At 42.3% G+C, this 20,521-nt stretch overlaps 1 protein-coding gene across 1 annotated transcript in view; it reads right to left on the reverse strand.

The window, feature by feature from the left end:
- The window catches only part of RRN3 (RRN3 homolog, RNA polymerase I transcription factor), a 31,755-nt gene extending 24,908 nt beyond the window's left edge, over positions 1 to 6,847 (reverse strand). Inside the window, exons 1-6 of the mRNA XM_066274793.1 lie at positions 6,738 to 6,847; positions 4,472 to 4,577; positions 3,401 to 3,457; positions 1,070 to 1,159; positions 837 to 966; positions 51 to 110 (exon numbers count right to left, since the gene is read on the reverse strand). Of these exons, the coding sequence (XP_066130890.1) occupies positions 51 to 110; positions 837 to 966; positions 1,070 to 1,159; positions 3,401 to 3,457; positions 4,472 to 4,577; positions 6,738 to 6,826 (532 nt within the window). The 5' untranslated portion in view covers positions 6,827 to 6,847. The remainder of the gene's footprint in view (positions 1 to 50; positions 111 to 836; positions 967 to 1,069; positions 1,160 to 3,400; positions 3,458 to 4,471; positions 4,578 to 6,737) is intronic.
- Between the last annotated feature and the right edge of the window lie 13,674 nt (positions 6,848 to 20,521).

Genomic DNA, 20,521 nt, shown 5'->3' on the forward strand with positions numbered 1-20,521 from the left:
ATTCCTAAGACACAGCAGGCATTTTTTGCTTTAATCCACTTTATACTTACTATCATCTTCGTCATCAGAATCTGAAACATCTACGTCCCCTTCCTTAATGACCACTCGGGCTTTAGAAAGAAAAACAAAATATATTATTATTCTGTCACTAACCTATACAAAAAAGTGATTTTTGCATGGTCTAAACTAGTACAATGATTAACTTTATAATCTGGGAGGGGGGGTAATCGAGTAGTTTTTAAACAGCTAAAAACTTCTGAGTTCTAAGACTTTGTCTGAAGCTCATTGCAAACCATAAAAATCACAGTGACAAATCTAAGCACTTCCACAGATGCTCATTTAGAGAGAACAGATGTGTACCAGAACTGCTGCTAACATGCATCCTGGAATCTTCAATGGTGGCACAATCTCCCAAGTGTACAGGGAAGGTGCTATTTCAATAGAGATGCAGTCGTCCCTTGCCATATCACAGTTCACTTTTCACGATCTTACTGTATTGCAGATTTCTAAATGTATATATCTAATTTTGCATCACAGATTTTTTTTTTGTTATATCACGGGATTTTGTGATATATAGGTATTTTTACATATTTATTATTTTAATTATTTTGTGATAAAATAAGAAAAATTAGTGTGGGAAAGGTTTATATGAGTGTGGGGAGGGCTTATAAAGCCTTAAATATATACGAATAATAAAATAAATATAAGCGTGCTACTTCGCAGATTTTTGCCTATCACGAGGCATTCTAGAAGCCGGTTCTAGGTCCCGGAGACAGACGAGGGACCACTGTATTTAAAAAGTGAAAAATTAAAGCAAGCAAAGAGGAACTACGTACGAGGTACAAAATGAGAAGCAATCATGCTGAGACACGGTCTAAGGAAGACAGTCTGTGCTGATACGAGATTACCAAGAAAAGCCAAATACTCCTCCACCACTGTCTGGCTTCTATTCAACCACTTCCATCTCTAGAGGCAGGAGAAAGAGACAGACAAACATTTTACTGATATAATACATACTATTTCAAAGTTCTGAATCACATACTATCAGTGAAATAAATTATAAACTTACCAAGAGAATACTAACAAGCTGCTCAAAGTCCTTGGTCAAGTACATGATAGAAGAACGGAATTCTAACAGCCAGTTAATGATCTGGTCATCCTGAAGTTAAGCAAAGAAATGTACTTTCAAAATCACAAGTCCTCAAAAATAACAGAGAAGATGATATCTACCTTGCATCAATCATCTATCAATAATGTTTAAAGTAGGGGCAAAAAACTCACAAACTTGGCCTTAAGCCAAAATTGGGATGAAAGTTTCTTAGTTTGTATTAAACTGGCAAAAGATGTTACAATAAATTTTCCCATTTTAGGAAAAAGTAACATAGTAACTCTTACATACAGGAAAAGAATTACATGCAATACTTCCTTTTTATCATTTTTTGTTTGCCCTAAAAAAGTGAAATCCCCTCAAATGGCAGAATCAAAGACTGTAACACCACAAGGACCAATAGCTGTACCTCTATCAACTCTATATTCATGCTAATTTACAAGCATGTTGCTAAGATTCAGTCTAAGCCCGTGGTCGGCAAACCGCGGCTCGCGAACCACATGCGGCTCTTTGGCCCCTTGTCTGTGGCTCTTCCACAAAATACCACATGCAGGCGCTACCTCGATAAGGAATGTACCTACCTATATAGTTTAAGTTTAAAAAATTTGGCTCTCAAAAAAATTTTCAATCATTGTACTGTTGATATTTGGCTCTGTTGACTAATGAATTTGCCGACCACTGGTCTAAACCAATTAACTAGAGCCATCACTAGATTTTTCTCAACCCAACCTGTCACTGGGTTTAAATGTATTAAGATGTGTTAGATATAAATGATAGTTCCACTACTTCATGAAATATTCTTCTTTAAAAAAAGAATTGATTGATTTTAGAGAGAGATGAAGGGAGAAACAGAAAGAAACATCAATCTGTTCCTGTATGTGCCCTGACTGGGTATCAAAGCTACAACCCTTATGTAATGAACTAATATTTTTAGCCCTGGCCAGTTGGCTCAGTGGTAGAGCGTCGGCCTGGCGTGCAGGAGTCCCAGGTTCGATTCCCAGCCAGGGCACACAGGAGAAGCGCCCATCTGCTTCTTCACCCCTCTCCCTCTCCTTCCTCTCTGTCTCTCTCTTCCCCTCCCGCAGCCAAAGCTCCACTGGAGCAAAGTTAGCCCGGGCACTGAGGATGGCTCTATGGCCTCTGCCTCTAAAATGGCTCTGGTTGCAACAGAGCAGTGCCCCAGATGGGCGGAGCATCGCCCCCTGGTGGGCATGCTCGGTGGATCCCGGTCGGGCGCATGCAGGAGTCAGTCTGACTGCCTCCCCGTTTCCAACCTCAGAGAAATACAAATAATAATAATAATAATAAATAATAAAATAAAAACCCTCTAGAATGTCACTTAAATCAAGTTGATGGACTTCTGTATATTCGTGATTTTGTCTACTTGTTTTTCATTTCTAATAAATGCTGCATTGTCCAAACAAAAAAAAATTTTTTTAATAATAATAAAATAAAAACCCTCTATTTTTTTCTGGTTTTACAAGCAGGAAGCAAAGGCAGAGAGATTAAACTTGTTCAATATCACACACTAGATCAGGGGTCTCAAACTCGCGGCCGTGCGGCCCGCCCACCAATTTTGTGCGGCCCAGAGACTAATCAAACTTTGTGGATTAATCTGCGGGCCAGTCTGCGGACGCACAAAATTGGTGGGCGGGCCGCGAGTTTGAGACCCCTGCACTAGATAATAGTGGAGTTGAAATTTTATTCCACGCAGCCCTGGCCCATTGGTTCAGTGTTAGAGCATCGGCCTGGTGAGCAAATGTCCCAGGTTTGATTCCCGGTCAGGGCACACAAGAGAAGTAACCATCTGCTTCTCCATCCCTCCACCCTTACCCCTTTCCTCTCTCCCTTCCCATCCCACAGCCACAGCTCAATTGGTTCCAGCACACTGGTCCTGGGTGCTGAGGATGGCTCCATGGAGCCTCCACCTCAGACACTAAAAAAAATAGCTCAGTTGCAAGCATGGCCCCAGATGGGGGTTGCTGAATCCCAGGTGCATGCGGGAGTCTGTCTCCCCTCATCTCAACTTGGAAAAGAAAAAAAAAAGGTATTTTATCCCAGGCAATTTATCAATGCCATAGTAAAGACTGTTCTTTCTAAAATTAGACAATAAAGAAGGGAAACAAAATGTATTGAGTTGTTACTACATGACAGGTGTATATCACCGGATTAAAGATGGAATCCCAGAGACATCAGGTTTTAAAGGCTACAATAGGATCAAACAAAAATGCAAACTAACATCTTTCCAAAATGGCAACAACTTTACTAATGATCAAGCCCAAAATTAATTACCTTTATGTCTGGATCTGACAGCTGATTCTTCAACAACTCGTAGTCATTTGTTTCACCCTTAACAAGAAGGAAGGGAAAAAATGAAGTCTCATTTGCTTTGGTTTCCTGTTAAAGATCAATAGCAGGACTATTTACTATATCTTCACATCTGATGAAATTACAAAAGGAACATTGTAACTTCCACAAATTAATTGTGGATTATAAAATCATGACTACAAAAAATTTTAAACTCATGCTGGTATAGGTAGAGGGGTTGGAAAAAAGAAAATGAGTTAAAAAGCCATTTAAATAGGTATATTTGTGCACTGGCATTTGAATATGAGAGTTGATATTATCCACTTACATATATGAATATAAATGTATATTACATATAAAATAATCATTTTATGTCAATTATACTTCAATTTAAATAAAACAAGTCATTCACATTTTCCCTCCACTGCTGAGACTCAGTAGAATCACTTTTAAACTAACACAAAAACCAAAAAAAATCCCTTTTAACAGAGCTGGTTCACTGTCCCAAAGTAATGCTTAAGTATTTCCTTAAGAAAAAAAAAAAAGCCTGTGATCCATTGGATTTTTTTTACTCTAGCACTTGTCGAGTTTGTTTTTTTTTTGTTTGTTTAATTTTTATTTATTTATTTATTTTAGAGGAGAGAGAGAGAGAGAAGGGGGGAGGAGCAGGGAGCATCAACTCCCATATGTGCCTTGACCAGGCAAGCCAAGGGTTTCAAACCAGCGACCTCAGCATTTCCAGGTTGATGCTTTATCCACTGCGCCACCACAGGTCAGGCCACTTGTCGAGTTTTTAAAAGAGACCATAAACACAGCAGCTTGAAGAAGTGAAACCTCAGCAAGAGATTATTACTCTAATTTTAAGCTGACAGCATCGTGCTATTATTAAATATTTCATTTCAAGATGGGTATCTAAAATTCATGTTATTATGTAACTGGTCTTTAGTATAATCACCATAATTGTATCCTGACCAACAAAAAAGAATCCTCAGTATGTCAATTATATCACAACAGGGCTGGGGGGAAAGAAACACCAAACTTCATGGGTTATGTTACCTTTCTGTACTTCAGCAAGACTTCTGTCACAGTTCCACCAAATCGAACAGCTTTTCTTGGGGGAGAGCTGAAGAAATCTTTCTCTAATGCAAGTACATCTGAAATCCTATACAACCAAGATTATCAAGTTATTAAGTGTATGACAGAGAATGATAAAAATTGTTAAGTCAACATTTATCAAACCATTAACATTCAGTGAGACAACTGCTAAAGTCTCTTAACTGACCTCCCTGTTTCCACTCTTATCCCCCAACAATACATTCTTCACTCAAGAGATCTAATATTTCAAAAACTTAAAATAGATCATGTAACACTATTTTGCTGCTTAAACTCTTCAAATGTTTCCTGCTTCACTTAGAATACAGATCCAAACTGGTCTTCAAGGTCCTCATCAATCTGGCCCCTGCCTATTACTCTGACCTCATTTCCAACTGCTTACTATACTTTAACCTGTGTCCTTTCCATTCTTCAAGTTTGCCAAGCTGGTCCCCATTTTTACTTGCTGTTCCCTCTATCTCAGTGATGTCAACCCTTTTCATCTCATGGCATAGATAAACTAACTACTAAAATTCTGCAGCACAACAAAAAATATATTTTTTGCCAATCCGACCAAAAACATACGTATGATTTTTATTCATTCACACAGGACAGCTATTGTCTTGTTGATTGTTGTCCATTTTCTTTTTTTTTTTTTTTTTTCATTTTTCTGAAGCTGGAAACAGGGAGAGACAGTCAGACAGACTCCACGCCCACCATGGGGCGATGCTCTGCCCACCAGGGGGCGATGCTCTGCCCATCCTGGGTGTCGCCATGTTGCGACCAGAGCCACTCTAGCGCCTGAGGCAGAGGCCACAGAGCCATCCCCAGCGCCCGGGCCATCTTTGCTCCAATGGAGCCTTGGCTGCGGGAGGGGAAGAGAGAGACAGAGAGGAAAGCGCGGCGGAGGGGTGGAGAAGCAAATGGGCGCTTCTCCTGTGTGCCCTGGCCGGGAATCAAACCCGGGTCCTCCACACGCTAGGCCGACGCTCTACCGCTGAGCCAACCGGCCAGGGCCATTTTATTTGACAATCTAAGGGAAAAGAGGTCAGTGCCCCTGACTAAATAGTCAGGTACTGCAGTGGTCCCCAACCCCGGGGCCACGGACCAGTACCAGTCTGCAGAGAAAGAATAAATAACTTACATTATTTCCGTTTTATTTAAGTCTGAACGATGTTTTATTTTTTAAAAATGACCAGATTCCCTCTGTTACATCTGTCTAAGACTCAACTCTTGACGCTTGTCTCGGTTACATGATACATTTATCTGTCCCACCCTAAAGGCCGGTCTGTGAAAATATTTTCTGACATTAAACCGGTCCGTGGCCCAAAAAAGGTTGAGGACCACTGAGGTACTGCATGTTTTTAAATATCTTGCAGCACACCAGTTGAAACACTTACTCCCAGATGTACATGGTTGTATTCTTGTCTTCAATTCGAAGCTCCAATGTCAGAGAGGCCTTCCCCATCAGAAATCTGAACTACTCACCCTCTCCCTCCCTGCTCACATCACCCTGTTTTATTTCTTCACTGCAGTTATCACTATCTGAAATCATCCTGTTCGTCTATTTACTGTCTGTCCCTTCCTAGACTGGAAGCTCTGTTGGGAGCAATGACTTTCTCTCTTTTGATAGACTACTGTCTACAGTTCCTAACACAATAGGCAGGCTCTTAATAAATATTATAAATGATATCACCCTGTTTTACAAAGTTTGAATCTTTTAAACGGCAGATTGGTGAAAAACATCCTACTAATGACTCTCAAAATTAAGTCCCAAAGTGTTTTAGGGGATAAGGGAATTTAAAGACTTGAAAAAAACAAAGACCGTTAAACAAATACGTGTACTGAAGCAAATCGCAAACAAAAATAAGATTCAATTTGCCATCAAGGAAGAGCATTGTGCTAGGAAACTCTTTCCAAATCCAGACGAAACGGGAGGGAGGAGTAAAGGAGCAGAATGCCATACCCAGGCCTGGGACGCTGAGGGCGCCCAGTGGGGAGATAGAAGAACTCTGGAACAGAGAATAGATTAATCTTTACAACCTCTCACCCACCGTTACTATTCCCTTAAGGAGCATGGGCTTACTCTTGAGAACCTGCGATGACCTTCTACCCTCTTTTCCTACCCTAGTCTATTAGCTCTGTCCCAGGCCCTTTCAGACCCGCTTCCCTAATCCCGATCCCGAGTTTTGGTTCCAATAGCGCAGAAGGAAGTGGCCCAGACTCTTACCCAGTCCGAGAAGCGCCCAGCGTCTTGAGCCCCGAGGCCGAAGCGGCCGCATCGCCCGACAACCGCGTGTGAAGTGCTGGGGCCGCCATTGGGCCGGATAAATGCGACGACTGCACTTCGCGCCGGAAGTCATGCTTATTTAGTACCGCCTTTGTACCGGAAGTGGCCTTCAGCCAATCGGGAACCCCACGTGGGGAGGGCATAGCGAGCTCGCGGGGTAGAACGCGGTCAAAGCTTTCTCCTCCTGGTCCTACATCCGGCTCCTGTTTCTACTCGGAGGACTTTCTCCGCCCAGCGAGGTGCGGGGCTTAGAGCGGCCTCAAGTACGCCTCGAAAGAAGAGAGGTCCGCAGAGTTGGCCCTGTCCTGCTTTGAGGATCCCAAAGAAAGATCGGGACACCTGGGAGGTGCTAAACGTTGGCTGCATTCCTCGAGTATTAATTCTTTGAAGTCAAGGCCTGCCTCTGTGAAACTGAAACCCTGTGATTCACTCAAACCCTCAGAGAGATGAAGTGGGTAGGGGATTAGAACTAGACTACTTGACCCAGGAAATTAAGCTCTATATATCTACAGTGCACTGTCCTCAAGGACACCTAAGATATAATTACCCACACGGACACTGAGCTTTAACCAAGCGACTTAACCCAAACACCTGGGTGTGATGATACTGGGATGAGAAATCGAAGAACAAGGAGACAGTTTCCAAGAGGCGTTAGCCCTTTAACTTAAAATTTTAAAGGAGGTACAGAAGCCAGAACAACAAAGCAGTAAAGAGTCTTCCAGGCATAAGGACCAGCATGTGAAAGGTATGGAGGGTTGGATAGCAGAGGGGAAAAGGGCAGCTCCTCCCCTCGGTTTCTAAGAAGGGAAAATGTTGCAACCCTTGGAGATCCATCAAAAGTACATTGTTGGCCCTGGCCGGTGGGCTCAGTGGTAGAGCGTCGGCCTGGCGTGCAGGAGTCCTGGGTTCGATTCCCGGCCAGGGCACACAAGAGGAGCGCCCATCTGCTTCTCCACCCTTCCCCTTCTCCTTCCTCTCTGTCTCTCTTTTTCCCTCCCGCAGCTAGGGCTCCATTGGAGCAGTTTGCCGGGCGCTGAGGATGGCTCTGTGGCCTCTGCCTCAGGCGCTAGAGTGGCTCTGGTCGCAACAGAGCGATGCCGGGATGAGCAGAGCATCGCCCCTGGTAGGCATGCCGGGTGGATCCCGGTCGGGCGTATGTGGGAGTCTGACTGCCTCCCCGTTTCTGGCTTTGGAAAAATCCAAAAAAAAAAAAAAGTACATTGTATCATTTGGAGCAAGGATCACACTGTTGCTTCCCTCACAGCTTTAAGAGTTCCTGCAGAATGTTGAGCAGAAATCGTCAATGTCCCAAAAGCAGAGGAACTTGCGCCCTAGCTCATAAAGATGCTCAGCTGTTTAAGTGGGAATCTCTGTCTCTTCCCATCCATCCCCAAAGGGAAAAACATTAAGTCACATTTCACTGGTATGCTTATACACTGTCAGAACTATAACTCTGTACTGTCAAGCAATTTAACAATTACTTTATTCTTTCATTTAAAAAAAAAGTCTGACGTACAAAAGAATGTTAATTAAATTATAAAACATAATAAAACAAACAACTATGAACATACCACCCAATTTATGAAAAAGAACATTCACTTGTACTGTTGAAGCTTCCTGTGTGCTCCTCCCAGATTCCACCTTCTCCCTTCCCTCCAAAAGTAATCATTGTGCTGATTTTTAAAAATCATTTTAGCCTGACCAGGCGGTGGCTCAGTGGATAGAGCGTCGGACTGGGATGCGGAGGACCAAGGTTCGAGACCCCGAGGTCACCAGCTTGGGCGCAGGCTCATCTGGTTTGAGCAAAGCTCACCAGCTTAAAACCAAGGTCGCTGACTCAAGCAAGGGGTTACTCCATCTGCTGTAGCCCCACCGTCAAGGCACATAGGAGAAAGCAATCAATGAACAACTAAGGTGTCACAACAAAAAACTGATGATTGATGTTTCTCATCTCTCTCCGTTCCTGTCTGTCTATCCCCCTCTCTGACTCTCTGTCTCTGTAAAAAAAAAAAAAAATCATTTTAACTTGTCTTTATGTAATTACCATATATATTACTAGAAAACACAATATTATTTTTGCTTCTCTTTGAACTTGATAGAATTATTTCCATGCTGTATTACATTGCTGCTTATTTTCAATTAACTTAGAGTCCATCCACTGTATGTAGTTGTATTTTATTTTCTCTGCCATATAGCATTCCTGTTGTATATCATGATTTATATGTATATTCATTTTCCTATCACCACTATTTACATTGTTTCCTTTCTCCATCTGCATCCCCCATATTATGTACATTTCTACAAATATTCTTATATATTCTGAATCCTGTATTTGAGAATTTTTGTAGGGTAAAATTGTTAGTTTGAAGGGCACACAAGAAACAGTCAAAGAGCTTTCCAGAGTTGTGCAAGTATACACTTCCAGCAATATCTTCTCAAGATGGAGCATAGCCTGACCAGGCGGTGGCACAGTGAATAGAGTGTTGACCTGGAACACCGAGGTTCGAAACCCCGAAGTCGCTGGCTTGAGCACAGGTTCATCCAGCTTGAACGTGGGGTCACACTGGCTTGAACCCAGTGGTTACTGGTTTGAAGCCCAAGGTCGCTGGCTTGAGCAAGGGGTCACTGGCTCAGCTGGAGCCTCCCTCCCCCAGTTAACACACATATGAAAAAGCAATCAATGAACAACTTAAGGCTGCAACAATGAGTTGATGCTTCTCATCTCCCTTACTGTCTGTCCCCTGTCTGTCTGTCTGTCTCAATAAAATAAATATAATTAAATGTGGAAAAATAAATCAGAAAAGTTTAGTGTTTTTAAAATACATAAACAGCCTGATCTCTGGTGGCGCAGTGGATAAAGTATCGACCTGGGAACACTGAGGTCGCCGGTTCAAAACCCTGCACTTGTCTAGTCAAGGCATATATGGAAGTTGATGCTTCCTGCTCCTCCCCCCTTTCTCTCTCCTCTCTAAAATGAATAAACAAAAATTTTTTAAATACATAAACATCTATATTCATTAGTGATTAAAGCTGTTTCTATTTATCTTTCAAGGTGACTATATTCTGCTTCTAGGCACTGTTGGTAGCACCTGACATTCACTAATCACAGTTGTTTAGAACCACCTCTATTTTTACAAAGTAAAATGCAATCTCATTAATATTGATTAGCTATTGCAAGATAAAAGGCTTTTCTGTAGATTCCGGCAAACTCAAGGGAGGCATATACACACCATCTCCCTCCAATGTCCTTTGCACTCATCGAGTCCTTTGTTCTGTAGTACATACATTAAAATTGATTTTTTTCTCTAAGTTTCTATCTTATTAAAACAACTGTGTTTACCTGATGCATTTTATATGTATATAGAAGCTCAAACATTGCACATATTTATTCCTTTAAATTTTTATGTCATGTGGTTTATACTTTGCTAATTTAATCCAATTATTTTTTATTTTATTTATTTTTAAAGATATTTATTCATTTTAGAGAGGAGAGAGACAGACAGAGAGAAGGGGAGAAGGAACAGGAAGCATCAACTCCCATATGTGCCTTGACTGGGCAAGCCCAGGGTTTTGAACCTCAGCATTCCAGGTCAATGCTTTATCCACTGCGCCACCACAAGTCAGGCCTATTCTTTTTTAAAATTGTGGTAAAATACACATAAAATTTAGCATCTTAACCATTTTTAGGCGTACAATGCAGTACTGTTAACTACATTCATATTGTTGTGCAACCAATCTCCAAAACTTTTCACCTGAAACTATAATCTTTAAATAATTTCCCATTCCTCATGCTCACCTGCCCTTAGCAACCACCATTCTGCTTTTGTATCTATGGATTTGATTTTCTAGAACTCTCACACAAGTGGAATCATACAATATTTGTCCTGTTGTGACTGACTTATTTCACTTAGGAAAATGACCTCCCAATTATTCTTTTTCCAAGCACTTGTAATGTATCGTCTTCCAGCTTGAGTTGTTTAAAATTAAAAATATTAAATACTGACACATAGCACAGAAAATATAAAAGCAGCTAAACTTTTTGCAAGTTTTGATCTAAAGTACTGTATCACCTAAAAAAAATGTAGTTTACACCTGATCAGGTGGTGGTGCAGTGGTTAGAGTGTCAACCCGGTACGCTGAGTACCCAGGTTCAAAACCCTGAGGACGCTGGCTTAAGAGTAGGCTCACCAGCTTGACCATGGGATCACAGGCATGACCCCATGGCCACTGTCTTGAAGCCCAAAGTCACTGGCTTGAGCAAGGGGTCACTGGCTTGGCTGGAGCCCCCTGGTCAAGGCACATATAGGAAAGCAATCACTGAACAACTAAGGTGCCACAACTATGAGTTAATACTTCTCATCTCTCTCTTTCTCTCTCTCTCACTAAAAATGTAGCTTTGCCTATAATTGGACATTTCAGAAGGAAACTACCTCTGTATTAGAGCATTCTTACATAAATAATCTACTGATATAAAGAAAGAACACAAAAGGACAGCAGTCCCAAATGAATTTTATTTTATTTTATCATTAATACACAATCAAATTAGCAGATTTTAAATCCTTGGGAAAAAGGGAAACCCAGATGTTACTTAAGTCAAATGAATAGCCTGACCTGTGGTCACATAGTGGATAAAGCATTGACCTGGCATGCTGAGGTCGCCAGTTCAAAACCCTGGACCTGCCCGGTAAAGGCACATACGAAAGCAACTATGAGTTGATGCTTCCTGCTTCCCCCCATGCTTTTCTCTTTCTCCTCTCTAAAAGCAGTAAATAAAATCTTTTTAAAAAAATCAAATGAACATATAAATTGTAGCATACTATAAATAATGTATTAATTGTGTTAACCCTTCTGATAGCTACTGAGGTCAAAAGTATCCTTAAAATCAAGGAGTTGCATTTTCAATATCCACTCCATAGGGATTGCATTTACTTACATCTTCATCCCGAGTACATGAGACATTATTTTCCATTTGGAATGCTGGAATGCTTACACAAGAGAAGTCTATTTAAAAAAACAACCTATTGTATAACAAAGTTCATTTGGAATGGCCTAATTTATTATGACTCAAAGTTCTGGCAATAAATAACTTTATTATCTGAAACTGGAAAATACTCCCCAATGTTGAAATATGTATGTTTGGCAAAGGCAGTCAGTCTAGCGAGTCTATTGGTCTGAGTTAGTTAAGATACCAGATGGAGATTTCCAAAATGAGATTAATATAAGTATTTGTATTTTTATAAAGTTAGCACTTAATTCTATAGAAACACTGGTGAATTCTGGAAAAAAAAAGAAAAAAATTTTATTTGAGATGTCATTTACAAACATAGACAAGCAAAAATTAAAGATTTGTTGATTTTCATTCTTTCTCTGAAAGACTTTAAATAGAAAAGTAACCCACTAAGCCCTGGCCGGGTGGCTAAGTGGTATAGTGTTGGCCTGGTGTGTGGAAGTCCTGGGTTTGATTCCCAGCCAGGGCACACAGGAGAAGCACCCATCTGCTTCTCCACCCCTCCCCCTCTCCTCTCTATCTCTCTCTTCCCCTCCAAGGCTCCATTGGAGCAAAGTTGGCCCAGGTGCTGAGGATGGCTCCATGGCCTCTGCCTCAGGCGCTAGAATGGCTCTGGTTGCAATGAAGCAATGCCCCAGATAGGCAGAGCATCGCCCCCTAGTGGGCTTTCTGGGTGGATCCCTGTAGGGCGCATGCACAAGTCTGTCTCTGTCTCCCCGCTTATCACTTCAGAAAAATACACGCAAAAAAAAGAAATAAAAGTAACCCATTGACTAATCTAGAGTATTACAACTCAAAGTACAATTAACAGGCTTAAGAAAAAGGCTCATTAATAACTTTAACCTGGAAGAAAAGGTTGTAACAAAGATCTTATAACAAATTATATGTCAAGTCCAGTTCCTCTATTTGTGTGAAATTGAGTAAATTACTTAATCTCTCCATATCAAATCTAACTTCCTTGAAATAGAGATAATAGTGCTACCTACCTCTGTTGTGAGGAATGAGATAATACCAGTATATTACTTAGTACAGTGTGTAGTGTATTATAAACACCCAATAAATGTAGCTATTGTTGTTAACAAATGCTCATATGTATTGATTCAAAGATGATACAAAACGGGATTACGAAGGTAAACAAAACAAAGATGAATAACACCTTCGTGGTCTAGGGGAGAAGAAACCATTACTGCACAACAGGCAATGTTTCATGTGAGGATCGAAATAACATTTTTTTCTTTAAGTACTGTACTTCAAACTATAGAGCAATTTTTTATTTTTCTAGATCATGGTTTATCAGCCTTACAGTAGTGACATGTTGGGCTGGATAATTCTGTGTTGTGAGGGGCTGGCCTGTGCATTGCAGGGTGTTGTGCATCATCTCTGGCCTCTACCTACTAGATGCCGGTAGCCCCCTTCCCACTGTGTATGTTTGTATTGCTGTGGGCTATCGCCATGGGCGCAAAGTCTAAGCCAGGGCATCAGTTTTCACCTGTGCTACCCTAGAATACCCAGCGTCTGCCTGTCTGATCAGCAGACTAATCAGGGCCTGAGCATCACCACCACCACTGATGGCAAATGCCAGGCACCAGACAATGAAATCTCAGTTTGAGAGTCAAAGACTCAGCAAATCACATCTCCTCAAGTTAGCAGACCAAGATGAGATGGTCAGGCTCTCTGAAATGAGAAAACGGCATGCTCAGATCTGGGTGTCATTGGGGCAGATGAAATACGCTGCAGGCTGCAGACTGCAGGCTACAGGACTGACTGGCCAGGCCCATTTTCTCTCCCTCAGGCCAGTTGCTGTTGGTCAGGTGCATGACTTCAGCGGTTGCAGCTGGAGTCAAAGAAACTGTACAGGCAAACAGGGGAGCAGGAGTTTTCTTCCTTGTTATATAAGCAGCCACATAGTATCCTTGATTTTGCTTTCTGTCCCTTAGAGCCTAAAATACTATATTTACTATCTGGGCCTTAATAGATAATTTGCCAATGCCTGTTTTGTTTTTTTAAAGTTATAATAGACATTTATTTAAAGTAATATATTTGTGCCAGATGTTTCTAAATTGTACATTTCAGGTTTAACCAAAATCATTAAAATATCGAGGACAAATGCTTCCACGGATTTTGATTACATGATTATTTCTTTGCCCCGTCTTCTGTTTCTTTCCTTTCCTGAATAACCTCTTTCAGATATGTTTCAAGGTAGAATTTATCCTTATATTTTGTCCACTGCTTTTTAGGCAAGAGCTGCTGCCTCATGACAAGTCCAGTGCTCTCTTAATGCAAAATATTCTGTCATTATACAGGTTCTCAGGAAGCCTGTGGCTTCTTTTACATCATCATCCCCATCAGGGGTAGTCAACCTTTTTATACCTACCGCCCACTTTTGTATCTTTGTTAATAGTAACATTTTCTAACCGCCCACTGGTTCCACAGTAATGGTGATTTATAAAGTAGGGAAGTAACTTGACTTTATAAAATTTATAAAGCAGAGTTACTGCAAGTTAAAGCATATAATAATAATTACTTACCAAGTACTTTATGTCATATTTTCGCTAAGTTTGGCAGAATAAATCTTTTTTTTTTTTTTTTCTGAAGCTGGAAACAGGGAGAGACAGTCAGACAGACTCCCACATGCACCCGACCGGGATCCACCCAGCATGCCCACCAGGGGTGGGACGCTCTGCCCACCAGGGGGCAATGCTCTGCCCCTCCAGGGCATCGCTTTGCCACGACCAGAGCCACTCTAGTGCCTGGGGCAGAGGCCAAGGAGCCATCCCCAGCGCCCGGGCCATCTTTGCTCCAATGGATCCTTGGCTGTGGGAGGGGAAGAGAGAGACAGAGAGGAAGTAGGGGGGGTGGAGAAGCAAATGGGCGCTTCTCCCATGTGCCCTGGCCGGGAATCGAACCCGGGTCCCTCGCACGCCAGGCCCACGCTCTACCGCTGAGCCAACCGGCCAGGGCCCAGAATAAATCTTTATGAAACAACTTACTATAGTTAAATCTATCTTTTTATTTATACTTTGGTTACTCTGCTACCACCCACCATGAAGTTGGAACGCCCACTAGTGGGTGGTAGGGACCAGGTTGACTACCACTGATCCACATGTATTGTATGGTCTCGCTTTAACCCCAGTTTACTGAATCCTGCATTGTAATACCATTTTCGAATGCACTAGTCCCTGGGTTGATGCTGCAACAACAGGCCTGCTCACCATTTTGACCTGAGACTGAAATGCTGCCTACTGGGTAAGTCCAAGAGGACCTCAACCACCAGAGAGAGGGATAGATAGGGACAGACAGACAGGAACAGAGAGAGATCAGAAGCATCAATTCTTCATTGCAGCACCTTAGTTGTTCATTGATTGCTTTCTTATATGTGCCTTGACCGGGGGGCTACAGCAGACTGAGTGACCACTTGCTCAAGCCAGTGATCTTGGGCTTAAGCCAGCGACTACAAGTCGCGTCTGTGATCCCATGCTCAAGCCAGCGACTGTGCATTCAAGCTGGTGAGCGCGCGCTCAAGCCTGTGACCTCGGGGTTTCAAACCTGGGTCCTCTGCGTCTCAGTGCAATGCTCTATCCACTGCACAACCACCTGGTCAGGTTCAACCCCTATTTTAGATAACTACTTATCATACAATCATATTGAGAAACATATCATAACATTTGATGTTTATTCTACCTGATGTCATCTCTGTAGAAAAAGAAAATGTTTATGTACAAATAAATAAACACCTTGGAAGTGTTTTCCAAGATGTATACCCATAGAGCCTACACTTCAGCTAAAAACTGTTGCTAACATCTATTCTAAGAGGTCTGTTTTCAGCTTAGAACTGAGAGAGACCTTGGCAATTTTTCTCTAATTACTGGCCTATTGCCACTTCTTTTTAACAGACCTCACAGGTATAATTAAGAACACAAAATACCCTACCTAGCCTGACCTGTGGTGGTGCAGTGAATTAAATGTTAAGCTAGAATGCTGAAGTCACTGGTTTGAAACCCCACGCTTGCCGGGTCAAGGCACATACGAGAATCAACTATGACTTGATGCTTTCCACTCCTCCCCCCAGCCTTTTTTTCTCTCTCTCCTCTCTCTCAAATCAATAAATCATTTTTTAAAATACCCTCAATTGATTCAAGCATCAGCCCCAGATGGGGTCACCACATGGGTTCTGGTCAGGGAGCATGTGGGAGTCTATCTCACTATCTGCTTAAAAAGCCTTCAAGGCCCTGGCCAGTTGGCTCAGTGGTAGAGCGTCAGCCTGGCATGCAGAGGTCCCAGGTTCGATTCCCAGCCAGGGCACACAGGAGAAGCGCCCATCTGCTTCTCCACCCCTCCCCCTCTCCTTCCTCTCTGTCTCTCTCTTCCCCTCCCGCAGCCGAGGCTCCATTGGAGCAAAGATGGTCCGGGCGCTGGGGATAGCTCCTTGGCCTCTGCCCCAGGCGCTAGAGTGGCTCTGGTCGCAACAGAGCGACGCCCTGGAGGGGCAGAGCATCGCCCCCTGGTGGGCAGAGCATCGTCCCCTGGTGGGCGTGCCGGGTGGATCCCGGTCGGGCACATGCGGGAGTCTGTCTGTCTCTCCCCGTTTCCAACTTCAGAAAAATACAAAAAAAAAAAAAAGCCTTCAAAAGTTGGTCTCAGTTGGTACCCACTGCCCTTTCTCTCTCCCCATCTCTCTCTCTAACCTCCCAAGCACCCTTACCTACCGCATCAGGCTGTCTTTTTCCAAATGTGTCCCTAACAAGCCATGGACTATTATTACACCTCTGTGCCTTTCTGTTGATGCTTTTCTCTCTGCATGGAACGTTTTCTCCATCTTCTCCACCCAGTGAACACCTACTTTAGGATCCAACTCAAATAGCTCTCACCCATTCCACACCTGTGTTCTGAAAGCACTTTGACTAGACTTCTGTCACATTATATAATATACTATTTAGTTATTCCTATGTCTCTCTCCCTTGATAAACAGTGAGCTCTTGGAGAGCAGGAAGATCTTATTTAGCTCTGAATCCTCCTTGCCTAATGTAATGCCTGGCACTTGCTAAAAATTCAATAAATGTGTGGTCAAAGAATTAATTATTTAAAGGGCATTGCATGACTCTTCCTGTCAAAAAATAATTCTTCCACTAAGAATTACTAGGTAGGCACCAGCCTACTCCTTCTTCTTGTCTAAAATTTTCACTTTAGAGCCATTCCTTTGAGTTAGAAGACCAAGTCTATAAGCTTTCTGACGGCAAGGTCTGCATCCTAATTATTTCAATCATGTATTTTACCTGGAACAGTAGAATAGGAAAAAATTAATGATCTCCTTCATTAATACTAAATTCTCTCCTGGAATTATTTCGGCTAGTGTTTTATTTGTTTTGTTTGTTTGTTTTTTGTCTTTTTTTTTTTTACTAGAAATAAAAAGGTCCTAGCTGGTTGGCTCAGTGAATAGAAAGTCATTCCAGTGTATGGATGTCCCAGATTCGATTTCCAGTCAGGTCACACAAAAGAAGTGGCCATCTGCTTCTCTTCCCCTTCCTATCCCCTTTCTTTCCCTCTTCTCCCTAAAGCCAGTGGCTTGACTGGTGTGCGCATTGGCCCTGGCCGCTGAGCATAGCTTAGTTGGTCTGAGTGCATCAGCCTCAGGCACCAAAAATAGCTCAATTGATTCAAGCATCAGCCCCAGATGGGGTCACCACATGGGTTCTGGTCAGGGAGCATGTGGGAGTCTATCTCACTATCTCCCCTCCTCTCACTAAAAAAAAAAAACACGGCCCTGGCCGGTTGGCTCAGCGGTAGACGTCGACCTGGCGTGCGGGGGACCCGGGTTCGATTCCCGGCCAGGGCACATAGGAGAAGTGCCCATTTGTTTCTCCACCCCCCCCTCCTTCCTCTCTGTCTCTCTCTTCCCCTCCCGCAGCCAAGACTCCATTGGAGCAAAGATGGCCCAGGCGCTGGGGATGGCTCCTTGGCCTCTGCCCCAGGTGCTAGAGTGGCTCTGGTCTCAACAGAGCGACGCCCTGGAGGGGCAGAGCATTGCCCCCTGGTGGGCAGAGCATTACCCCTGGTGGGTGTGCCGGGTGGATTCCAGTCGGGTGCATGCGGGAGTCTGTCTGACTGTCTCTCCCCGTTTCCAGCTTCAGAAAAATACAAAAAAAACCCCAAAACCACAAATCATTGCCTTCCTTTCAGCCAAAACACCATCTTTCATTAAATCGCCAAAATGACTAACCCATAGGGAAAGAAAAGAGGTACCTACTATAAGTTCTCTAGCCAGTGTTTTTCAATCACCGATCTGCAGTCTGGTCCGCCAAGAATTTCGTGCTGGTCACAAAAGAGATAGCCACCCACTGTTGTATGAAGATTATAGAGTCAATGACCTTAGTCAAATTCACTTATGCTCAGGGTGATTTCTGCCTTAGTGGTCCCCAAAATAATTCTATTTTCAACAGTCTCCAAGTGTAGAAAGTTGAAAACCACTGCCTAGGCCTTTTAGAAAAGATGGAGTTATGGCCTGGCCAGGTAGCTCAGTTGATTAGAGCATTGTCCCAATATACCAAGGTTGTGGGCTCAATCCCCAGTCAGGGCACAAACAAGATTCAACCAATGAATGCATACATAAGTCGAACAAAATATTGATGTTTCTTTCTCTCTCTGCTTTCCTCTCTCTCTAAAATCAATAAAATAAAATAAAACATGGAGTTGTTCCTTTTGGCCACATACATGCAAATCTACAAGAAAAGTGATATTGTAGACATCAAGGGGATGGGCACTGTTCAGAAAGAAATGCCTCACAAATATTACCACGACAAAACTAGAAGAGTCTACAATGTCACCCAGCATGCATGGGCATGGCTGTAAATAAACAAGGGAAGGAGTCTTGCCAAAAGTACATATTGAGCATATTAAGCACTCTAAGATCCAAAATAGCTGCTTGAAACATGTGAAGGAAATGATCAGAAAAAGAAGGAAGCCAATGAGAAAGGTTATGTAGGTTCAAATGAAGTGCCAGCCTGTTCCACCTGAGAAGGATACCTTGTGAGAACCAACGGAAAGGAGCCTGAGCTGCAGGAACATTCCGTATGAATTCATGGCATGGTAAATGTAAAAAGGAACACTTCTGTACCGTTAAAAATACTAATAAGCAAATCACTGAATATAGTTCATTTTACAACCCAAGTGTACAAAACCAAAGGAATCAAAATGCTTTGCCCCTATTGATTATCTTTGTAATACACACACACACACCCTAAAGAAGAGAGCATATATACATTCTCTTGAAGGAGAAGTGAAGAAAACTGTAAGGAAATTAAGAGTTTGACTCCCACTTAATATTCAATTGTATTCCACAATGGAAATAAAACCAACCAATATGAAATAAAGATGAACACCTTCTTGGATAATATCCCCCAGAGAGCAGGTAACTTATGGAACAGAATTAGAAAGACCAAGAAATCGATACTCAGCAATGTATACTATTATGACAGCCCTTAATTCAAGAAGCAGGATCACCAATTTTGTAGTTCACATGGCCTTTTCTACTTATCTAATTGTCAAAAAGTTGGAGAGTTAAGTATGTAGAATTAATTTTCAATAGTCTTAACCATGAAGTTCATGGTTAGCAAAAAAGGTCTTGTGATTTAGTAGAAAGTGTGTATGATTTAGTACAAATAACAAAATGTCCACACTTCAAAATTGTTCCAAGTTTCATTTGTACAATTAACTTTTAAGTTGACTCATGTAAAAATTTTTTTTACTTAAATGTACTTCAAAAAGCAACCACTGTAAGTAGAAAAACCAGTATTACTTGCATAAATATAAGGTTATCCATTGAATGACTTTAACATAAGTAGTATTAAATCCTAGCTGGGGGAACTTGTTGCTTACTAAAATGTCAGAGGTTTTAGAGATCACATCCCCAAACTAAAGACATTCTCTTTGACATAATCATAGTTTGAAAAAGCGCTGAAAAGAGAGTAACTTTCCCACTGGAGAGCTCATCGCTATTTAATGCTGTGTCCCTGTACCACCTAAAATAATCTTGTTTTAAAACACTGCAGTCAGGCTGGCTTTAGCTCAGTGGTTCCATCGAGTCAAATTTGCTTGTCATAACATTGCAGTCTCCCTCTTCCCAACTTAGAGTGCCAAGAAAAAATGTAATTCCACCATCTCCCAACCAGCCTAAAGAAACTCATCATACTAGCATCTGGTAGAGTGGGTAAAATCTTATAGCTCAGGTTAATAGGTTTCAAACACCTACCAAAGTTCCAAAAATCTAATGCCTGAAGGAATAGGCCACTTCATCTCCCCTAACTTAATTTTAACAGAAGGGGTTAAGGAAACGTAGAACATAGTCCTGGAAATGATCAAGAAATACTGTATGTGAAGATTCTTTCTAAGGCACTTCCTTGGCAGAGGCCTGAGCTTCTGATTCTGTACTAGGGAGGGTGACTGCTTTCAGCACTGGGGGCAGGAACAGTGTCCTGGGGCACTGACTGCTGGCCCTCAGTAGCTAGAGCAAGGGACTTGGGGAGCAGGGACACTGTATCAGACACTTCCTGACTTAGCTCCTGGCCTGTTGGTGGCTCCTGGGCATGTGAAGACTGGCTGAAAGCAATCTCTTGAACTAAAGCACTGCTTTTGGGGGCCTGCTGGGTGTCACACAGGCCCTGAAAGTCCTGAACAGCCAGGGGAACCTGCAGGTCCACAGGTTGGGTCTGAAAGGATGGGG

The sequence above is a fragment of the Saccopteryx bilineata genome, chromosome 4 (genome assembly GCF_036850765.1).
Source record: "Saccopteryx bilineata isolate mSacBil1 chromosome 4, mSacBil1_pri_phased_curated, whole genome shotgun sequence".
Taxonomy (NCBI): Eukaryota; Metazoa; Chordata; class Mammalia; order Chiroptera; family Emballonuridae; genus Saccopteryx; species Saccopteryx bilineata.